This window comes from Ramularia collo-cygni, assembly GCF_900074925.1.
Source record: "Ramularia collo-cygni strain URUG2 genome assembly, contig: RCC_scaffold07, whole genome shotgun sequence".
Lineage (NCBI taxonomy): Eukaryota > Fungi > Ascomycota > Dothideomycetes > Mycosphaerellales > Mycosphaerellaceae > Ramularia > Ramularia collo-cygni.
The window spans coordinates 1461482-1480705 of record NW_019716261.1 but is presented as its reverse complement, the minus strand read 5'-3'; the positions used below and the strand labels follow the sequence as shown (position 1 = coordinate 1480705).

The 19224-nt window shown below is 51.2% G+C and overlaps 9 protein-coding genes; 5 read left to right on the top strand and 4 right to left on the bottom strand.

Moving 5' to 3' along the window:
• Nucleotides 1-62: 62 nt before the first annotated feature.
• RCC_05507 (related to arylsulfatase precursor) lies at nucleotides 63-1929 on the top strand (the record flags this gene model as incomplete). XM_023770778.1 has 3 exons in its annotated part: nucleotides 63-1311; nucleotides 1370-1479; nucleotides 1534-1929. The coding sequence occupies 3 exons, from the start codon at nucleotides 63-65 to the stop codon at nucleotides 1927-1929; spliced, it is 1755 nt and encodes a 584-aa protein (XP_023626546.1).
• A 405-nt stretch (nucleotides 1930-2334) lies between these two features.
• RCC_05506 (related to multidrug resistance protein) lies at nucleotides 2335-4331 on the top strand (the record flags this gene model as incomplete). XM_023770777.1 has 6 exons in its annotated part: nucleotides 2335-2460; nucleotides 2521-3092; nucleotides 3147-3274; nucleotides 3335-4044; nucleotides 4093-4198; nucleotides 4258-4331. 6 exons carry the CDS (start codon nucleotides 2335-2337, stop codon nucleotides 4329-4331), a joined length of 1716 nt encoding a protein of 571 aa, XP_023626545.1.
• A 1253-nt stretch (nucleotides 4332-5584) lies between these two features.
• On the top strand, nucleotides 5585-7077 carry RCC_05505 (probable NADH dehydrogenase (ubiquinone) 49K chain; the record flags this gene model as incomplete). XM_023770776.1 has 2 exons in its annotated part: nucleotides 5585-6268; nucleotides 6319-7077. The coding sequence occupies 2 exons, from the start codon at nucleotides 5585-5587 to the stop codon at nucleotides 7075-7077; spliced, it is 1443 nt and encodes a 480-aa protein (XP_023626544.1).
• Nucleotides 7078-8120: 1043 nt separating this feature from the next.
• Nucleotides 8121-8528, bottom strand: RCC_05504 (uncharacterized protein; the record flags this gene model as incomplete). XM_023770775.1 has 3 exons in its annotated part: nucleotides 8121-8319; nucleotides 8375-8409; nucleotides 8466-8528. The coding sequence occupies 3 exons, from the start codon at nucleotides 8526-8528 to the stop codon at nucleotides 8121-8123; spliced, it is 297 nt and encodes a 98-aa protein (XP_023626543.1).
• Nucleotides 8529-9593: 1065 nt separating this feature from the next.
• RCC_05503 (uncharacterized protein) lies at nucleotides 9594-10685 on the bottom strand (the record flags this gene model as incomplete). Its single annotated transcript, XM_023770774.1, has 1 exon — nucleotides 9594-10685. One exon carries the CDS (start codon nucleotides 10683-10685, stop codon nucleotides 9594-9596), a length of 1092 nt encoding a protein of 363 aa, XP_023626542.1.
• Nucleotides 10686-11001: 316 nt separating this feature from the next.
• Nucleotides 11002-11808, top strand: RCC_05502 (uncharacterized protein; the record flags this gene model as incomplete). XM_023770773.1 has 3 exons in its annotated part: nucleotides 11002-11340; nucleotides 11400-11596; nucleotides 11646-11808. 3 exons carry the CDS (start codon nucleotides 11002-11004, stop codon nucleotides 11806-11808), a joined length of 699 nt encoding a protein of 232 aa, XP_023626541.1.
• Nucleotides 11809-12507: 699 nt separating this feature from the next.
• Nucleotides 12508-14020, bottom strand: RCC_05501 (probable tRNA-guanine transglycosylase; the record flags this gene model as incomplete). XM_023770772.1 has 6 exons in its annotated part: nucleotides 12508-12993; nucleotides 13046-13490; nucleotides 13544-13553; nucleotides 13600-13682; nucleotides 13738-13895; nucleotides 13949-14020. The coding sequence occupies 6 exons, from the start codon at nucleotides 14018-14020 to the stop codon at nucleotides 12508-12510; spliced, it is 1254 nt and encodes a 417-aa protein (XP_023626540.1).
• Nucleotides 14021-14675: 655 nt separating this feature from the next.
• RCC_05500 (uncharacterized protein) lies at nucleotides 14676-15500 on the top strand (the record flags this gene model as incomplete). XM_023770771.1 has 2 exons in its annotated part: nucleotides 14676-14817; nucleotides 14869-15500. The coding sequence occupies 2 exons, from the start codon at nucleotides 14676-14678 to the stop codon at nucleotides 15498-15500; spliced, it is 774 nt and encodes a 257-aa protein (XP_023626539.1).
• A 902-nt stretch (nucleotides 15501-16402) lies between these two features.
• Nucleotides 16403-18242, bottom strand: RCC_05499 (probable general amino acid permease; the record flags this gene model as incomplete). XM_023770770.1 has 4 exons in its annotated part: nucleotides 16403-16522; nucleotides 16580-16747; nucleotides 16803-17852; nucleotides 17913-18242. 4 exons carry the CDS (start codon nucleotides 18240-18242, stop codon nucleotides 16403-16405), a joined length of 1668 nt encoding a protein of 555 aa, XP_023626538.1.
• Between the last annotated feature and the right edge of the window lie 982 nt (nucleotides 18243-19224).

Below are 19224 nucleotides of genomic sequence, written 5' to 3'. Positions count from 1 at the left end.
GCAACTCGCCAGCCGCCATAGTGCCACAGACATTCTTCCCATCTTCCACATGAGAGCCAGACATGTTGTGGAAAAATGCAACGTTGACCGCATTGACGGCACTTGCATTCACCGTCGTGGCTGCCAGACGGACAAGCAAGCAACCCAATGTCGTCTTCATCATCACCGACGATCAGGATGTCCACATGCAGTCTCTGGATCACATGCCCCTTCTCCAACAGCACATCATTGACAAAGGAACGAAGTTCGAGAACCACTATTGCACAGTGTCGATCTGTTGTCCTTCTCGCGTCAACATATGGACTGGACGGGCTGCACACAATACTAATGTCACTGACCTCCATCCTCCGCATGGCGGATATCCAAAGTTTGTCGAGGAGGGACTGAACGAGAATTGGCTTCCTGTCTGGCTTCAGAGACTAGGTTACAACACATATTATACCGGGAAGCTATTCAATGCCCACAGCGTCGATTATTACGATGCACCGCCTGTCAATGGCTTCAATGGCTCGGACTTTTTGCTAGATCCATACACCTATGAATACTACAAATCCAGGATGTCCAGAAATGCCGCAGCGCCCGTGAGCTATAACGGCCAGTACTCTCCGGATGTTGTGGCGTCGAAGGCGTACGAGTTCCTGGAGCAGGCAACTCAACACGATAGACCTTTCTTTCTCGCCGTGGCGCCCATTGCGCCGCATAGCWATATGAGAAAGGAGAACGGCAAGCCTGTGTTTGGACTTCCTGAATATGCGGACCGACACAAGCATCTCTTCAAAGACTACAAGATTCCGAGGACTGCAGACTTCAACCCTTCCCATCCTTCCGGTGTGAGCTGGGTGAAGAGATTACCAGAGCTCAACGAGTCTGAAGTAGCCTACTTCGATGAATTCCAGCGGGCAAGGCTGCGCTCGTTGCAGGCTGTTGACGAGATGGTGGAGCAGATTGTGCGTCGCCTCGAGTCGCAAGGTGTACTAGAGAACACATACATCTTCTACACCACAGACAATGGGTACCACATTGGGCAACATCGCATGCAGCCAGGGAAAGAGTGTCCTTTTGAAACAGACATACACATTCCGCTTGTGGTCCGAGGTCCAGGGATCACCTCTGCCTCTGTCGCGGACGCAGTCACATCGCATACTGATCTCGCAGCGACAGTCTTGAAGCTGGCCGGGAGTGATKGTCATGGGCTTGAATTGGATGGAACTCCTTTGCCACTATTTCCTGGAGATCAAGGCCCGGGAGAGCATGTCAACGTAGAGTTCTGGGGACAGGCTCTCTCCGAGGGGAGAACAGGGGAAGATCCTGGTTCGTGTGATCAATTGTACTTGGTGAAGGAACATGAGCTGACTTTCTGCTTCCCCAGGACTTGGACCGTTGAACAATACCTACAAAGCAGTTCGCGTGATTGGGCAAGGGTACAGTCTCCTCTACACAGTATGGTGTACGGGAGAGAGGGAGTATTACGACCTGAACGTCAGTACCTCTGCTCGAATGAGAGACATCACCTATGCTTACAACGTCTTCTAGCGCGATCCCTTCCAGATGCAAAACTTGCTTGACACGGGCTATGAATTCCTTGCACTGAACTACACTCTCGCTACCCGGCGATTTGAGCACATCATCACTCGACTAGATGCGTTACTGATGGTGCTTAAATCCTGCAAAGGCGAGACATGTCGAAGCCCTTGGACTGTGTTGCATCCGAGCGGTGATGTGGCAAGTTTGAGAGAGGCGTTGAATGCCGATTTTGATTCTTTCTATGAGCAACAGCCAAGGATTTCGTTCAACTCGTGCGTCATGGGCCATATAGTTGAAGAGGAGGGGCCACAGGCTGTAGATGTTTGGCGGGAAGAACCATGGAACACGAATGCCGACGAGAATGGACAGCAAGTTCTAGGGGGCGGAAGTAGGTTGATGTTCTAGGTGTGGACTTTGGTTCAACTTAAAGGAAGAAAGCGACTACAGCGACTCAACGTATCGATATCCCATACGACTGACGACTCGTCCGGACCTCGCCTAACGCGAGTGATCTCCCGAGGAGGAGGAGGAGTTACCTCACGTTCCTTCCGAGGTTCAGCCGACATCACATCATCGGACTTCACGCTCACACCATGTCGCTCTTAAAGCGTGTGCAGCCGGAGATAGAACCCAGATCCTTCGGGCTGTCTCGCCGTGTGATGTAATCCGCCTGCTGCAGGTCACTCTCGGCTTTAGTGGCATTGAACAAGCATGTCACGCCGATATCTTCAGCTGTGGATCACATCACGCCGATGAGGTTTTGTATTGTCCTAGATTTCCGTTCCGAAATCTTCGCTCGTCGACATTACAATGATGTCCTCCAGGGTGGACGTAAGCATCAGTCAATCGATTGATCATGTCACTGAAAATGAAGTCGCACCTTTACTTCCCAAAGATGCCGACGAGACTGAGCCGCTTCTATATCGAACGATAAGCGTATGCATGCCCATCCAGACAAAAGTAAGACACAGGCTGCTGACATCACCCTCTATTTAGCATCAGAAGTCCGTCGTAGGTTTGCCCGAAAGCTCACAGCTTCCTACTAGCGATGAAGATCTTGAGCTGGCGAGGACCAGCCACTCTGAGGTCACTAAAGGCACATGGGCTGCCATATCCGTCCTTCTCATCGGCGTATTCATAGCCAACACCGACAGTAGCTTGATCCTAGCCACATATGGATTGATATCCTCAGAATTCGGAGACCTGGGCTCAGGAGGCTGGCTTGTCTCTTCTTTCATCCTGGCCCAGTGCGTAGCGCAACCTCTCTATGGGAAGCTCAGTGAGATCTATGGCMGTAGAGCATGTCTCCAAGCTGCATATACGCTCTTTGCGCTTGGCACCGCTGGGACTGGAGTGGGTACATCCATGGGTCAGATTATTGCTGCGAGAGCTGTGCAGGGTGCTGGCTCGGCGGGCATGTCGAGTATGGTTTCCATCATCATTACTGATTTGGTGCCACTGCATGAAGTCGCTACATTGAGGAGCTATGTGAACATCATGGCAACTACTGGAAGAAGCTGCGGCGGAGTCATCGGAGGCGCTTTGACATCGGCTCTAGGATGGCGATGGTAAGGCTGATTCGAAGCTTTCCATGTTCACTGCGTGGTTGACATTCTCTATAGGGCGTTTCTCATCCAGATTCCACCGACGCTCTTGACCATTGTGCTGGTGCAATGGCGTCTGAACATACCTTCGAAGTATGAGAGAGAACAAAGTCATTGGCAGAAGCTCAAACGGATTGATTTTCTTGGTATGTACTTCTTCGATCGACGACGAATGATCACTGATGGGCTGTCATCGTTGCGTTCAGGTGCTTTCTTCCTCTGCGCATTCATTTTCTCCGGCTGCTTCATGCTGGATACTGGTGGCCAGAAACTCCCCTGGGAGTCCCCGATAATCCTAGCAATGGCAATCACTTCAGCCACGTCACTCATGGCCTTCATCATCTCCGCAAAGTTTGTCCCAGAACCGATATTCCCTCTCCGACTTTGGACCACTTATGCAGTCTTCACCAACTACGCCATCTGCTTCCTACAGGTCATGAACCAATTCGCCCTGACACTCATCGTCCCACTCTACTTCCAGGCCACTAGCAGATCTTCCCCAGCTTCCGCGGGTGCACATCTGATTCCGGCATTCCTTGGAAACATGGCGGGAGGGCTGACCGCCGGCTACTGGATCAAAAGAACAGGCCTTTACAAAGCGCCGACTGTTCTTGCACCTCTCTGTGCGCTTTTGGCGATGTGTCTCTGCTACTTCACCTGGCAGGGTAACACGAATATACCGGGATCACTTGCAATATTCCCCGGCGGATTCGCGGCCGGGATGATTTCGAGCTCGTGTTTTGTGGGCCTTGCGGCTGGTGTTTCAGAAGATGATGTGGCCATTGCGAGCTCAGGAATCTATCTCTCCTTCAACATTGGCTCTATTGCGGGCTCTAGCGCTGGATCTGCGGTGTATCAGGCTTCCCTCAGAAAAGGCTTGGAGCGTGCGCTCGAGGGTGTAGAAGGCGGAACCGAAGTAAGATTTCTCGATGAGCTGATCATTATACACTCTAACGTTCGAAAGATCATGAAGCGGGCTCTCGCGAGTCTCACGTACACCCAAAACGCGAGCAATGAGGTGCGAAAGCTCATCGTGCCGGCTTTCGTGTATAGCTTCCATCAGGTCAATTGTAAGAATGAAGCTTGCAAAGCACAACCTTGAACGAATACGCTGACTTTTCTGCGGTAGTATTGTGCATTGTATGTGCACTGATCTGCTTTGCTATTGCCATTATCACGCCTCAAAGAAGACTTAAGCGATAGGTATGTTTTGTAATTTCCACATAGATTGGCTAAAATTGATACACGAATGCTTTCGAGTACGAATACCGAGTTCTGGCTTGGTCGTAGACTCTGATTAAAATAAATTCAACAATATCCTTTTTAAGGCCTTTCAGAGCTGATGTATATAAGTTGAACTACCCCTAGGCCCCTGCTGATAGATTAAGCTCGTGAGTGAGACTTTTGGCTCCTAGACCGCTAAGCCATGCCACGCTCTTGGCCCCGCTTGATCCGAAAGAGCGGACATGCTAATTGCGTCTTTAAGGCGTGATTGGTCGTCGGTGAAGTGGCGAGCGAGATGCTTCTGTTGTTCGTTGTTGCTTATGTGTGCGAGCATAAGCAGTATGCTGCGTATCGTACCGTGAAGGTCGGAATGACTCTCGTTGATGGCGTGAAGCGAGTTCAGGCCTTCTCGTGCCTCACTTACCTCACAGTGCTACAAGCTTGAGATCAGTGCGAAGTGTATTTTGAAGCACTCGATCTGATGGAGAATCCTCGTAGCGACATCTCACCACACCAAAATGTCAATGATGTGAAAGTAAGACGAAAGGTGGGCCAACGGAAACGGAAGGTAGTTGGCTCTTTCTCGACCGGCTTTTACAAGTGAGCTTGGTGGCGTTCGCGACTGCATGCTTCTGTAGTACTACGTGACCCTGAAAGCGGCGAACACGTTCAGTACGAGCGACATCGGCCCCAGGCTTACTGCGTCTGCACATATCAATTTTATCGCATATAGGATCCAACAGGAGCTCCTAGAATTCGGCCCGCTCTCTACTTCGGCTTCTCCTACCGTAGTTGATTTACGGCGACAAGCTTCGATTCTTCAGGCTCCCAGACCACTAGGGCAACATTGAAGGTTGCCGGCTCTGCTTACCGTGAAACAACGATGATGCTCGTGATCAGGTACAGGCAGCAGATTGAGCAGCCCTGCGAAGGGACGTRCGTCGCATCGAATGATGTGTGTTCTTCATCGTGTCATCGTTAGTGCAGAAGATCCAACATATGGAATCGCTGGCAACAACCTTTAATTGGAGTGAAGTTGAAGTCGAAGTTGGAGTTGAGTTTAGACTTTGTACTAAGACGGGTGCACGTCCCCCTTCCGGAACAAGCGGTCATCATTGTTTTGCCGCCATGCCATTGGACCGCACCTCTGGCGAGCATCTGGACAATTGAAGGTCAGCCAGCAACAGCACCTCCAGATCTCCACTCCACTCCTTCACCACACGCCGTCCGCCATGGCGACCTCACGGCTGCTCTCGCGACGGATTCCTGCCTTGGCCGTCCGCGCATCTCGTTCCCCAGCGATCCGACTTCCCCTGCGTGCCCTCTCCACCACTGCCCGCCACGCCGCCACCCCATCAAACCCCTCGCGCCCCGCTGGCWCGGTCATTGAGCCTCACCAGGGCACCCGTCTCATCCCCGTCGATGCCAGCTTTGGCCACCCAGTCGACCCAAATGCATCCACAAACTTCAACTCGCCCGACGATGGCGCCGACACGCCCGAGCAGCGCAAAATCCGCCACTACACTGTCAACTTCGGTCCACAGCATCCTGCTGCTCACGGTGTGTTACGATTGATTCTGGAACTCAATGGAGAGGAGATTGTTCGCGCAGACCCCCACGTGGGACTCCTACACCGTGGAACGGAGAAGTTGATTGAATACAAGACATATCTGCAAGCGCTGCCTTACTTTGATCGTCTCGACTATGTCAGCATGATGACCAACGAGCAGTGCTTCTCACTCGCTGTGGAGAAGTTGTTGAATATTGAGATTCCAGAGCGTGCGAAGTGGATCAGGACACTATTCGGAGAAATCACCCGGATCTTGAACCACTTGATGAGTGTTCTCTCCCACGCCATGGATGTTGGTGCTTTGACCCCTTTCTTGTGGGGATTCGAGGAGCGTGAGAAGTTGATGGTGAGGACATATTGAGTGGCAACCGTACTTGAATACTGATGATGTGCCAGGAATTTTACGAGCGTGTCTCTGGTGCACGTCTGCACGCTGCTTATGTCCGACCAGGTGGTGTATCTCAGGATATCCCTGTTGGCCTCCTTGACGACATCTACCAATGGGCAACCCAATTCGGTGACCGCATCGACGAGACCGAGGAAATGCTTACAGATAACCGAATCTGGATTGGCCGCACTAAGGGTGTTGGTGTTGTCCCTGCAGCCGAGGCGCTGAACATGTCCTTCTCCGGTGTCATGCTTCGAGGTTCTGGAATTCCATGGGACATCCGCAAGTCGCAGCCTTATGACGCATACGACCAGGTCGAGTTCGATGTTCCAGTCGGCGTCAACGGCGACTGCTACGATCGTTATCTCTGCAGAATGGAGGAGTTTAGACAGTCATTGCGAATCATCTTCCAATGTCTGAACAAGATGCYCGCAGGACCAGTCAAGGTTGAGGACTACAAGATTTCGCCACCACCCCGGGCTGCCATGAAGGAGAACATGGAGGCTTTGATCCACCACTTCTTGCTCTACAGCAAGGGCTACACTGTTCCTCCTGGTGAGACTTACTCAGCAATTGAGGCACCAAAGGGAGAGATGGGTGTGTTTGTCGTCAGTGATGGAAGTGAGAGACCATACAGGTGTAAGATTCGCGMACCTGGATTTGCGCATTTGGGATGCTTTGATCAAGTCAGCAGAGGGCATTTGCTGGCAGATGCGGTCGCGATTATTGGAACCATGGATCTGGTGTTTGGAGAGGTCGATCGGTAGTGGCAGTGAAGGGTGTTGCGGGAGATAGAGGGGGAAGGGGAGAAATGTTTGTATATATGCTGCATTCGACGGGAGGTGTGCTTTCCCCGGCGCAGATGCGGGCATTGTATCAAGATCGCTCCGAAACATCAACATCAAGCAGGAAATTTCATCGTGTGCATTTCATCATTCCTTTGCCTTGCCTTCTCGTTTCCGCTTCACTGCATCTTTCCCTTTTGTTCTCGATGGCCATCCCTAAAATGCAAAAGACAACAAGGCTCTTCTCCAATCAGGAAAATTTGTCAATGTGCGATCACAAAATCGACCTGCACTCTGCATTTTCTTCCAATTCAAACCAGCACAATAGACAGCCCGAGTCCCATAAGTTTGTGGATGACCTCATTCACAATGAATTCAATACCAATAACAGCTTAGTCCCCACGGACTATTCACCATATTGTATCTCGAGAAGATTGAGGAATAAGGCAGGATGGCAGTTCGGCAAGTGTTACTAGTGCAAAAGACAGAGACGTTTGATATCTGACCCGTCGAGTTTGCGGGAAAAGAAGTTTGTCGGAGCATTGATTTTAAAGGCACAGATGATTCTCTCTTCCCTCCAATGAAGGGAATGGAATATAGATGTTCTTTGAGCGAGGATTAACAACCTCCTGATCGTGGAGATTGGATCCTGCGTGTTCAAGTCTTGGTGAATGAGTTTTGGAGGGAGTTTTCGCTAACTTATGGCAGATTTTGTGATACCAGGTGCTCTCTGGTCGTATAGGGAGGAGTGGACAGATAGTGAGGCATGCAAAATGTACCTGGGCAGAAAATGGTACAGTACGCTTGCAAAGCTTCTCTTCCACCTACAATGACTCGCAATATCTGGGCCAAAGACATATGACTACCGGGCTACTCTTCGGTTTCAAGTCGCTGTTGCAAGCGCATTTGAACGTAGATAAAGAAAGCCCCCTCGCAGGAACTTCACAGACATAGTCAACCAAAGCTACAATGACCACACCATGCCCGCACCAGTCGATGGACTACCCACCCTTTCTTGTCTGCTACTAATTGCCAGTCCCATTGGTAGACTTCCATCGACTTAACTTGCGCTTAGTGGCCGGAGGTGTGGGATTCGGCTGATAATTTCCAGTACTCGTTGACCGGGTAAAGGCCCGTTTTGTTGGCTGAGGAGATGCCGTGGATGAATACGGCGGAATGGCATATAGATTCGCTTTCGATGCTACGGCGGAACTTGATTCCTTCCTGAAATCTAGTTAGCAGATGATTTCGTACTGTACAGGAAGGACCTTCAACTCACTTGACGCAGACATCCTGAAACGCATTCAAAAGAGTCTGCAAGCCTGTTAGGAATTTACAGTAGTACTAGTGCAGTATGTGGCGGAACAGACCAAGTATTTAKGCTCTTGCATCGAAGCAAAGACCGCATGCTTGTCCAGCTTGGCTCGTCGCATCCTCGTAGTATTGATTCCGAAAGCCACATGAGCCAGAAATGCCGGATCATCTCGTGCCGTGACGGCTGAAAGCACCCTCGAAAATGCCGAGTGATTCCAGGGCACTTCGGGCTTATCGAGGAGGTGTACGGCGACTCTGGTCTTGCACTAAGTACATTTGCCACATCTTCTTTCGGGAAGGGTATCACCAAAATGGGCTGCTAATACCCGAGTGAAGCAGACTTGTGTTGTGAAGAGGTTCACCACCTGCTGCATTCTCTGCGATTCCTGCTGCTCTTGCAGTTCTAGATTTCGACATATTGCCTCTGAAATCTCATTCACTTCGGACTGGAGTGGGGGCCAGTGCTTGACGACTTGGAATCTGTTGACAACACCATTAGGTTTTAGATCAATGTACCCGCCGTCGTGCCAGTGATATAGCTTCTTCACGATATTATCACGCGGTAGGCGACTAGCAGCCGCAAGATCGAGATCAATGTCCGTCCAGATCCTTGCAAGCCTTGACGACAGGCGAATTGCAATGGCTGCCGGTGAAGTGTCCCAGGATATGGTACCACTTTTGGTCCAGCGGTATTCTGCATACGTTGGTGTCGTACTAGCCAGCAAGCCGAAGTGCGACTCAAGCTGAGCCAATATCATGTCGACGTGGTTATTTTCGAAATCAATTCCCTCTCGTAGAGAGTACGACGTCATCTGGACGGTAGGCTGTGGATCATTTGAAGCTCTCCTTGCAAACATGCGCCGCAAAGATTCGAGCACGACAGTCCTACTGGGACGCTCGCTGTAGGCCATGCTCTTGCGCTGTTGAAGCTCATCGCCGCAAAGAAACATGGCACACTGCGCTTCAAGTCCATCCCTTCCAGCCCTACCAATCTGACGGCTGTATTGTTCTAAGCTGCGAGGTATATCGTAGTGGATAACACTACGGATGTCAGTCTTGGCGATGCCTTCGACGAACGCAGATGTGGTTATGACGATGAGATCTTTCGAGGTCATGAACTTTTGATGAACGTCTTCCTTGTCTTCAGGCAGCATGCCATCATTAAATGCCTCGGGTCTGAACTGCTAATATACGATCAAGTGTTCGGCGTGGCTTCGACTTGACACGAATATGATAGTGGGCCCGGGGTGGCATTTGAGGAATGCTGCAAGTGCAGGGTAAGACTCTGCTCTGGTTGGAAAGAACTTGGCTTTTATTTGGAGATTGCTTCTGATGGTGGAAGCCGTGAACAAGCCGGTTTCGTCAATGCCGAAACTTCTGCAGATGTGCCGTGCAACAGTTGGTGTTGCTGTTGCGGTAAGACACAGTAGCCTCTCCGCCTGTACTTCTCTGGTGAATCGCACGACTGAGAGGTAATTCGGGCTGAACTCAGGGCTCTGCTCAGAGACGCGATGCGCTTCGTCAACCACAAGCAGTCTCACGCCACCTTTTACATTTGTCAGGAGTATCCGAAAACTTTCGTCCTTTAGACGGTCCGGCGTGACGAAGAGTATGTCCAGTGCGCCTGATAGCATGCCCTTCACAACCTCACGATGTTCAGTTTTAMGTTGCGCTCGAAGTCTTACAAGCCAATCTTCACCTGCCATGGGGGAGTTGAGGGCTGCAGCTCGAACGCCCTTGCCGCGTAGCTCTTCGACTTGATCCCTCATCGACGTGATGAAGGGGGAGACAACAAGGGTGATTCCACCTTCAGCGTGGTTTTGTCGAATCCCGAGCAGTTTGTCTACCTCTTTAAAACACATGGCAGGGACTTGATAGCATAGCGACTTGCCGCCCCCGGTGGGAAAAACCACAGCAGCATTCTCGCCTTGAAGTAATCGGACAATGACTTCCTCTTGCGACATTCGAAAAGAGGAAAGTTTGAACCGTTCTTCCCGGATCTTGTTGGAGATTTCGACGGCCGCCGCTCGTGTCAGACCATTGCTGACCTTTGGGGACCGACTGGTCTGCTCGTCGTCCTCAACCTCGCATTTGACCTTGATTTGTGGCAAGTGATCAGACGCTTGATCCTGGTCTTCACACTTGATCTTCGGGCCATCGTCAGCATCATCGTCCTCGCGCTTCCGCTTGATTTGATGTCCCGTGGTAATTTCGAGCTTCAACAATTCCGTCTCGTCGCTCGAAGAGAGGCCGAAGTCGTCCTCATCGTCCGCCATTGGGAGAGGTGCATCAGCCGATCAACTTGGTTGGCATGTGATTTTGCATCTACGTCTGAATCTTRAAGGGCAGAAAGTGCGAGACAACGCACCTGCCCAGGCGTTGCTTGGGCCATTTCATCAAGGAGCAACGCGTGGTCGTGTCGAGGGTGAAGAGGCTTAAATTGACAAGGATTGACTTCAGCCTGAATCAATTGCCGGTCGGGACTTCTGTTAAGGTCGCGCCAACCTCGCGTCTCCCGGCGATCGCCAATACTGTACCTTACATACATCAGGCGAATCTAGGTATACGTCAACCTTCGCTTATCCGTCAACTATGGCCGAGAATGTACCTCCAGGATCAGCATCCGCGACTGCTCCCATCGACCAACCTGGCCGTCCATACTACGAGTCTCTAAAAAGCAACCTCCGTGCGACACTGGAGAAGAAGCGACGGCTCGATGCGGAATTGGCAGATCTAGAGGACCGGATACACAAGGCCGAGGGCGCCTACCTGGAAGAAACATCCCACTCCGGGAATATAGTGCGTGGCTTCGATGGCTGGGTCAAGGGAGTCGCCCTCGGTGCCGGCGGCAGGAGCGGAGACGACCGGCGGAGAGGTCGCATCAGAGAGGATGATCGCGTCTTCAGTCGGAGTTCCGTGTCTTGGATGAAGGTATGTATAGCCTGTATGCGAGCGAGCACACAGACTCCAAGGCTGATTGGAGATGACAGTCGCAAGAACCAGAATCGGCCACAACATCCCACGCGCCAACGCCCACGGGAAGCTTTGCGCCGCAGCTCGCACGTGGTGATACGGCGAGCTCCACACCCGGCACCTCATCTGGCAAAGTCCCGAACAATAAGAAGAAGCGGCCGACGGACAAGGACGAAGATGAGGATGCCAAGTCTGTCAAACGTGGCAAGGTCACGTATCAGCGAGACTGATGAACGGCACGACTTTCTCTTGTTATTGATCAGCGTTTCGAGCAAGGCGTATGGAGTCTACGGAGAGCGCCACGCAGGAAAGGGCCGTTTGTCGCCCAGCTCCACCGTAGAGTCTGCGCCGCATTCCCTCCCGCAGCCTTACATCACCACATCCGATGGCAATGTTGTCCAGCATGTCGGGACCACGCCTCACTAGTCAATATCACATGGCCTAAGCTTGGCCTACCTCGTCTCCTCTGGTCTACCTGCGACAAACCTACTCACCTATGGATCCTCACTTGCTAGCTAGCGGCGGGTTTCGTTGCTTGTGGCTCCTGCACGATGAGTTTCTTGGGGAGGGCAGCACGATGGAGAAGGTCGTAAATCTGAAGATATGGTGGCCGAAAGAGCACCACTGACATATCGCGTCCTTGGTTGATAGATGAGTTGCAAAGTCTGAAGACCGGACCGAACACCAAATCGACCAGGCCCCTGCAAAAGTCCCACCGGACCACGTGTTGGAGAGTATTGAAGCGCAGGAGAGCTTGGACACGCTGCACAGTCGCTCTGGTAATATTAGGCCTCAAATGTTGGTCCACGAGATCATTTACGGATGGCAGACAGGCATACAACGCACATGCGACAGCAGCACACCTCCTTCCCGAGTGACAGATACTCATAGCGCATAGCGACTACGGAATTGAAAAAGCTTCTTCTGAACGTCAGATCATAGTCCAAAGTTTCTCTCTCTGGCAAAAGAGTTGCCCAATTCTGTGGCTGCTGCATCCCACAATAAACTCAGGATAGACCGCATCCTGCGACAGACTTCTCGTAGTGACATTCCCCATGCTATGCCCTTGGGTCATGATGCATGCTGGGCTCTCATCATCTTCCCCGCGGCGCTTCATCGTCATCTTCAGCTTTCTCGCGGATCCTCCATCAAGTCGACTCCAACACCTCTCAACGCATCCACAGCCCAAACCGGAAATTTCTCCTTTTCTCCATCGTACAGCTTTCTGAAATATGCTTTCAGGAATTCCGGATAGGTTCCCGCACATATTGCTTCCCTTGCTCGTCTCATCAAATCCAGCAGATAGTGGACGTTGTGTATGCTCAATAAATGAGCTCCCACCGTCTCCTTTGCGGCCGTGTGGTAAATGTACGCCTTGGTGATGCCCAAGCCGCCTTCACTCTCCGGTCTACATATCATACAGCTGCAACCATCTTCAACTGGGCCGAAGTCGTAGGCGTATTTCACAAGTCGAAGATTCAAGACGCCTTTGTCCGTGACCGCGTTCCCGAAGCGTGCTGTGCGAGTCGGCCACACACAGTCAAACATATCAGCGCCGAGGGCTACCGAAACGAGGATATCTTCTGGGTAGCCAACGCCCATCACATATCGCTGAAGAAATCGTCAGTATGGCTCAATAACAAGTACGACAGTGCAGACTCACCGGCTTCTTCTCAGGAAACATTCCCGTGCATGTCTCAACCACCTTGCAGAACTCAGATTTGGCCTCTCCTCCACTCAACCCACCAATCGCAATACCAGGCGTATCCCGCGCGACCATGGCTTCACAGCATTCCCGCCGAAGATCCAAGTCCAGTCCACCTTGAATGATACAGAAGAGGTTCTGCGTCGTGGGGTTTTTGTGGGCTGCGATGCAGCGATCTAGCCAGCGAATGGAGCGATACATGGCCTCGCGGATCCGAGATAGATCTGGAGATGTCGTGGCTATCACGTCGTCTAGTTGCATCATGATATCTGAACCAATGGAGTTTTGCAGGGATATGGAATGTTCCGGGGTGAGAAGCATGGGTGAGCCATCGTGTGGACTGAGGAATCGAACACCTTCTTCTGTGACTTTTGCGAGTTTGAGGAGGGAGACCATTTGGAAGCTGTGGTGCTGTGAGTCGGAGAAAGAGCATACATGGAGAGTGTAGAGACATACCCTCCGCTATCTTCACTTGGTCAGCCGTGGTCATCTCTCCAAATTTTCAATCGTACCTGTCAAGATATTGTGATTCCATGATTGCAGCTTGTGTGCACCGCCGATGATTTCTAGTGTTTTCTGGCCAGGTTTCAATCCACTTGCGATCCCATCAGCTTGCAGACCTCTCCTCTGAGACTGGAGAAAAGGCGTACAGGTGATAGGTATTATTCAAGCAAAGCCTACAACTGGTCTCTTCCAATTGCTTCGGCGTCAGTCCCTTCAGTGAGGCTTGGGTAGCGACTGGCATGAAGAGTGGAAGTTGGACTGGTCCATGAGGAAGATGCAGTGTTGCTGCCCTCGCTTTTGTGGTCTAGATCATTGTTTCAGTAATTTGAATGCGCAAAGTCAGGATGGGGAACATACTGGACATTTTGCTATCAGATCGAATGTCAAGGCGGACGGCAGCGAGCGGGGCAGCATGTCATCCTCCGACATGGCAAGAAACGACGTTGTTGTCAATGGCAGGCAGTTTCAGCCAGCGTTCGAAAGACATGGAGTTGCCTGTGACCCAATCAATATTTGATGGGCAAGCCTTCAAAGCTGCTTCCCGCTTCTCCCGATACTTCTTCTCTCAATCCTTCAAGTTCTTCCTTTCTGTTCAACGGTCATCAATTTGACCATACGTCAACTGGCAAGGCATCATCTGGTGTCCTTGCATCTTTGCCATCACGATGCAATGTTGGCCTTCACACTCCTGCCTGCATCATCTCAGGCTGGTCCTGTATCTCTACCACAAAGCGGGAGGCTACCTTATACATCGTAGTGGAAACATCTGACGGCACGTAAGTCACGCTGGTAACAGCATCAATCTCGTTCGCCGAACCAGAAGCCTATACCAGGCGCTGGAATGAGCAAGTTCTTCCCGGCAGGTGAAATGATTTCTCGGCCGCTGATTGATGCTCTACTCTACTCACTAGAGCCTGCTCGTCAGGACTTCCTACTGGCTTGTAACGCCCGATGGCTCCTTATATGCATTGGTTCCTGCTGGACCTTTCGTAGGTACTACGAACAAAGAATCGCCGTAGATATCAGCGGCTGGTGTGTCTCTTCAGCAGGGTCGCTTCAACGACAACTTCAAACTTGACCAAGAATGTCTGCCTACGCTGCGGCCCTCTCCAGAGCAACGAATCTCCTAGTAACGATTGCTTCCAAAGCAGGCTCGTATCAGAGCACAGAATCGAACCTCCCCGCGATGACTGGCCTTGGATGGGAAAGGATCGAGAGTGAAGAAGGTGATACCATCGATAACGCTGTACAGTCGCTTGTTCTAACTCGCTATGAAGGAGGTCAGCCCATGCTCAAGATCATATGGAAACGCGATCGCTCAGGAGGTGAAACGTTTGAAAATGTATACGACACCGACTCGGGCACGATTCGCGTCAACTCCGTCGTCGAGCCCCTGTGGCCGCCGGGTTCCTCTTCAACGCATGGCCAACTCGCACTACCACCGTGCCACTGGAGGTCTGAAATCACCGCTATGGACTGGATGAGGTGTACTGGAACCAACCGGCGCTTGAACAAAAGCATTCGAAGCGTCGAGCTCTTTGGAATCACCAACAGAGACACCATCACGGTTATCAACATTGTGATACCAAACTTCAATCAGGCTGGGATTCACCCAGGACAAATCTTCTTCCCGACCGACGGGGATCACTTCAAGGCTCTACTTGGTACTCCTGATGCTATGGCCATATTTTTCATGCTTGCATTGCACAGGAGACAGCTCGGGAGGAAGGCCATCGAAAGTATTCGAGTGTTCTGGAGGCCTCTCACATCAGCTGCCTCGCCCTCTCAGACTGACTCATACTGCATGATTCTGAGTGTTGCCGATGCCCCGAAACGTGAGGACGACACGAGCAGCGAGGACGCTTCAAGTAGCCAGGATGTCTCGAGCGACGAGATCGAGATGGGATAAAGCTATCGAACATACGTCGGAGCTACGGTCGTGGACGGTGGCGAAGGGGACACAGACACAGACTGGTCTGATACGAATGAGCCAATCGGTTCCGACGAATCAACCGATACTGAGCCCCACAAGGACGTTGTGGTTGCTGGGGAACGTACGGGCGATGCACCCGGTACTGATGATGACCTTTCCGACAATGTTACCATTGCTACGACGTCTTTCTTTACCCTAGAGGAAGGACTGGAGTTTCCCCCAGAGGAAAGACTGGCGGAGGAAAGACTGGCGGAGTAATCGTGTATTGCAGCTGTTCTTACTTCATTGAGGACTCTGTACATTACATCAAAATACACACGTCATCCACCATCCACAAACATCTCATTTCATCTACCCTGTAGCATCCCGTCAAGGTGCTCTTCGAGACGTTTTCGACATTGCGTACCGTGGTGGCAGCAATCGCTTGAAGTTTCGCGTCAACATTGTCCACTTGGCGTTTTCAATCTAGAAGTTCCATGTCTTCTCCGCGTGCTGTTGTAGTCTTCATCTGGGAAGATCATTTTCACGTTGCTTCTGCTCATGAGGACTGTAAATTAGGGTTAGGGTTGGGGTGACACGTCAAATATCCCCGTGGAAACGCAGAGTGCTGGTCTACCACCACAGAGATCTCTGATCCGTTATGCTGCAAGTCCTAGAAGATGGCTTCTAGCTATACCAAGCACGAGAGCCTCTCATCAAGTCGACTTCCTGAATAATTGGCTCGGCAAAGCTGAGTGAGTCCGCTGCATTTAACGAATCAAGGTTGACCACATATAGACAGTTAAATGTTTACGGCTCTTGATCGCAGAATGTTTGTCTTGAAGTTTCGAGCTTCTCCAGCGAATTTCATTTCTCTCAAGTGCTTGCTTCAAGCTGCTCTACACAAGCCATCCAAAATACTTCCTCCCAAACGTCTTATCCGACCCTTTATGATCATGCCGCAGTTGGGAAGTCTTGAGTCTACCTGCATACAAGTCCACGGCGCTTGCATCCACCCACTGGAGACAAGACATTAGCAAAACTATCCACATCTTCTGCGAGATTCATCGACTTACCTTTGTACGTTTCCACACCTTCCAGACGATGATGGGGACAATGAAGATTGGAATTCCGACGTAGGATGCGATGAAATCGGAAGTTGACCAGTTGCCCTTGAGGAAGACTGGGAAGCCTTGGACGAGGGTGATGATGGTTGATCCGATGAAGCCGATCCATGCAGTGTACTATTCACATAATAGTCAGTACGAGGCGGATCGAAAGGGTTTCCAGCAATCTTACTGGTTGGAGGGGTCCTTTCCATGGCAATGTGTCACGGTCGACTCCCTGCGCCTTCAGAGCACTGTAGAAACGAATGTACGCAAAGCAGAGCGTCGCCCAAGCAATCAGCCCGGCTACGGTACTCAGGTTTAGTAGCCATGTGAACGCTTGTGCGGCACCTCCGCTACCGAGACTGAGATATGCCAGCGGTCCGAACAACCATGAGGTTATAACCGCAACCCAAGGAACGCCGTTGCTCCAAGTACGTCCGAAGAATTGTGGGAGTTGATGATCCGTGGTCATGGCCACGATCATGCGAGATCCAACCCAACAATACGAGTTTCCAGCTGACCATGCCGAAACGAGGATACACGCGTTGACGATCGATGGCAGTGCCACGATTCCACTTTGCCGGATGGCGATCACCCATGGAGAGCTGGCGGCGTTTCCACTCCCGGATACAAGGTCTGGGTTACGCGGGTCAACGATCATGCTGATGAGAAGTGCTCCGAGAATGTAGAAGAATCCAATGCGGTAGGTGACGAGATTGGCAGATCGCGGAATGGCTCTGTGAGGGTTGACGGACTCTGCGGCGCTGATAACCACCGTCTCGATCCCAATGAATGAGAAGGAAGCGTTGACGAAGGCGGAGACTAGACCGAGGAAAGCTCCTGTGGAACCAGTGATACCATTGTAGTCCACCCACGGCCCAGGGTTATTCCAGTAGCGGAAGCCAATTGCTTCGCCGCTGGGTCCGCCGCCAGCAGTAATGACAATCGATACGAATATCAATCCAACGAAACAAAGGACTTTGATGCTTCCAGCGATAACCTCACTATCTCCATAGAAGCGGACACTCATGAGGTTGATAGCCAGGATCAGGACCAAGGCGACGCTGATGACCACGGCAGGTGAGATATTGCTCCAGTAGCTGACGATCACGGCCGATGCAGACGCCTCGGATGCAATTGCGATGGTATAGCAGTATCCGTATGAGATGGCAAGAGAGAAGCCTACTGCTGGATCGATGAATCTTGTCGCCCAATGTGGGAAGGATCCAGCTGTAGGGAACTTTGATGCAAGAGTTAGTTTGAAAAAGGGCGTTTGTTAATTGACAAAGGCGGTCCTTACCAATGTAGCCAGTTCAGATATACTCTGCATCACGCACCACAAGATGAAGCCCACAATGATATATGCAAGTAACAATCCCGCAGGACCAGCATTCGCATACGCTGAGCCAGTGCCGATAAAGAGTCCAGTGCCGATACCACTACAGAAACCAATCATGGTAACCTGGTAGTCTCGTAGCCGTCTCTGTGTGCCTCCATGTCCACCAACATTAAGTATCGGCTCGCTAATCGACCCTTCTCTCGAAGTGTCGCCATTATAGGTCTGCTGAAGGGACAGCTTGGTTGTTTCGTGCTCCAGATCCAACTCCCGATTTCTGTATTCTGAAGCCATTGCAAGGAAAACAAAGAATAGACATCGACCTGGACAAACCGGAGTTMAGTCGAGTTTTGTCTCAACGGGACATTAGACACGCGATCCTAAGTCGGAGCATATTTTTTTCCTCGGAGTGAGCACGTCATTCACGATTCCCAATGTTGAGTCTAGAGCACGCCACGCGTGCTTGCAAGGCCCTGAGACCTCAACAATTGCGAACATGGATGAGATTCATCTCACATCTGATCATGTTCGCCATGCAGTCAATGAAGACATGTGGGTGGGATGATCGTAGGGCTGTGATCAACAGACGCCAAACTCTGACGAAGCTTTTGCAGAAGCTACAGAACGCGGGTACAGCCGCGTCGCATGGCGCAGGTACCGATACATAGCTGCTTGGTGTTGGCGKAATAGGAAGTCAATTTCTTGGCGATTCCTCGGTATACATGCTTGGTGGTTGTTGATGGCACGATAACAGTGCTGATCGAGACGAACCACAGATTGTGCCTTCGTTTCGATTTACACATGCCGGGGTGTGGTACGCGCACAAAGACGATCCTCTCGATGGAGTTGACAACGCAGGGAAAGCGTCATCAAAATGTCGAGTTGAGACTACATTACTAAACCGATCTTCAAGCGAGCGTATGCCTTGTAGCAATTCGGTGTCTTTCGGAGGCTAGCAGGGCGTTCATGGGCCTGATCCTAGGTAAGCTGAGCCTTTGCCATGGAACAGAATGCATATCGAAACAGAACATGAGCGCTGTGTGCTCTCATCACATGTGGCTTGCGATCTTGGAAGCACATGATGCTGCCTTCGTGAGCAGACTCCAGATGGCAGATTCCATGCACAGTTCCGAGACATGCAAAGACCCACTGACCATGGTTCCTACTGTAAAATGCCGTCGATTGCGGTTCAGAAAGCAGCATTCGTTTTCTGCGTGCAGTGCCCGACGGGTACGTACAACCGTTGGATACAATGGCCAAGAGATCAGAGTAGAAC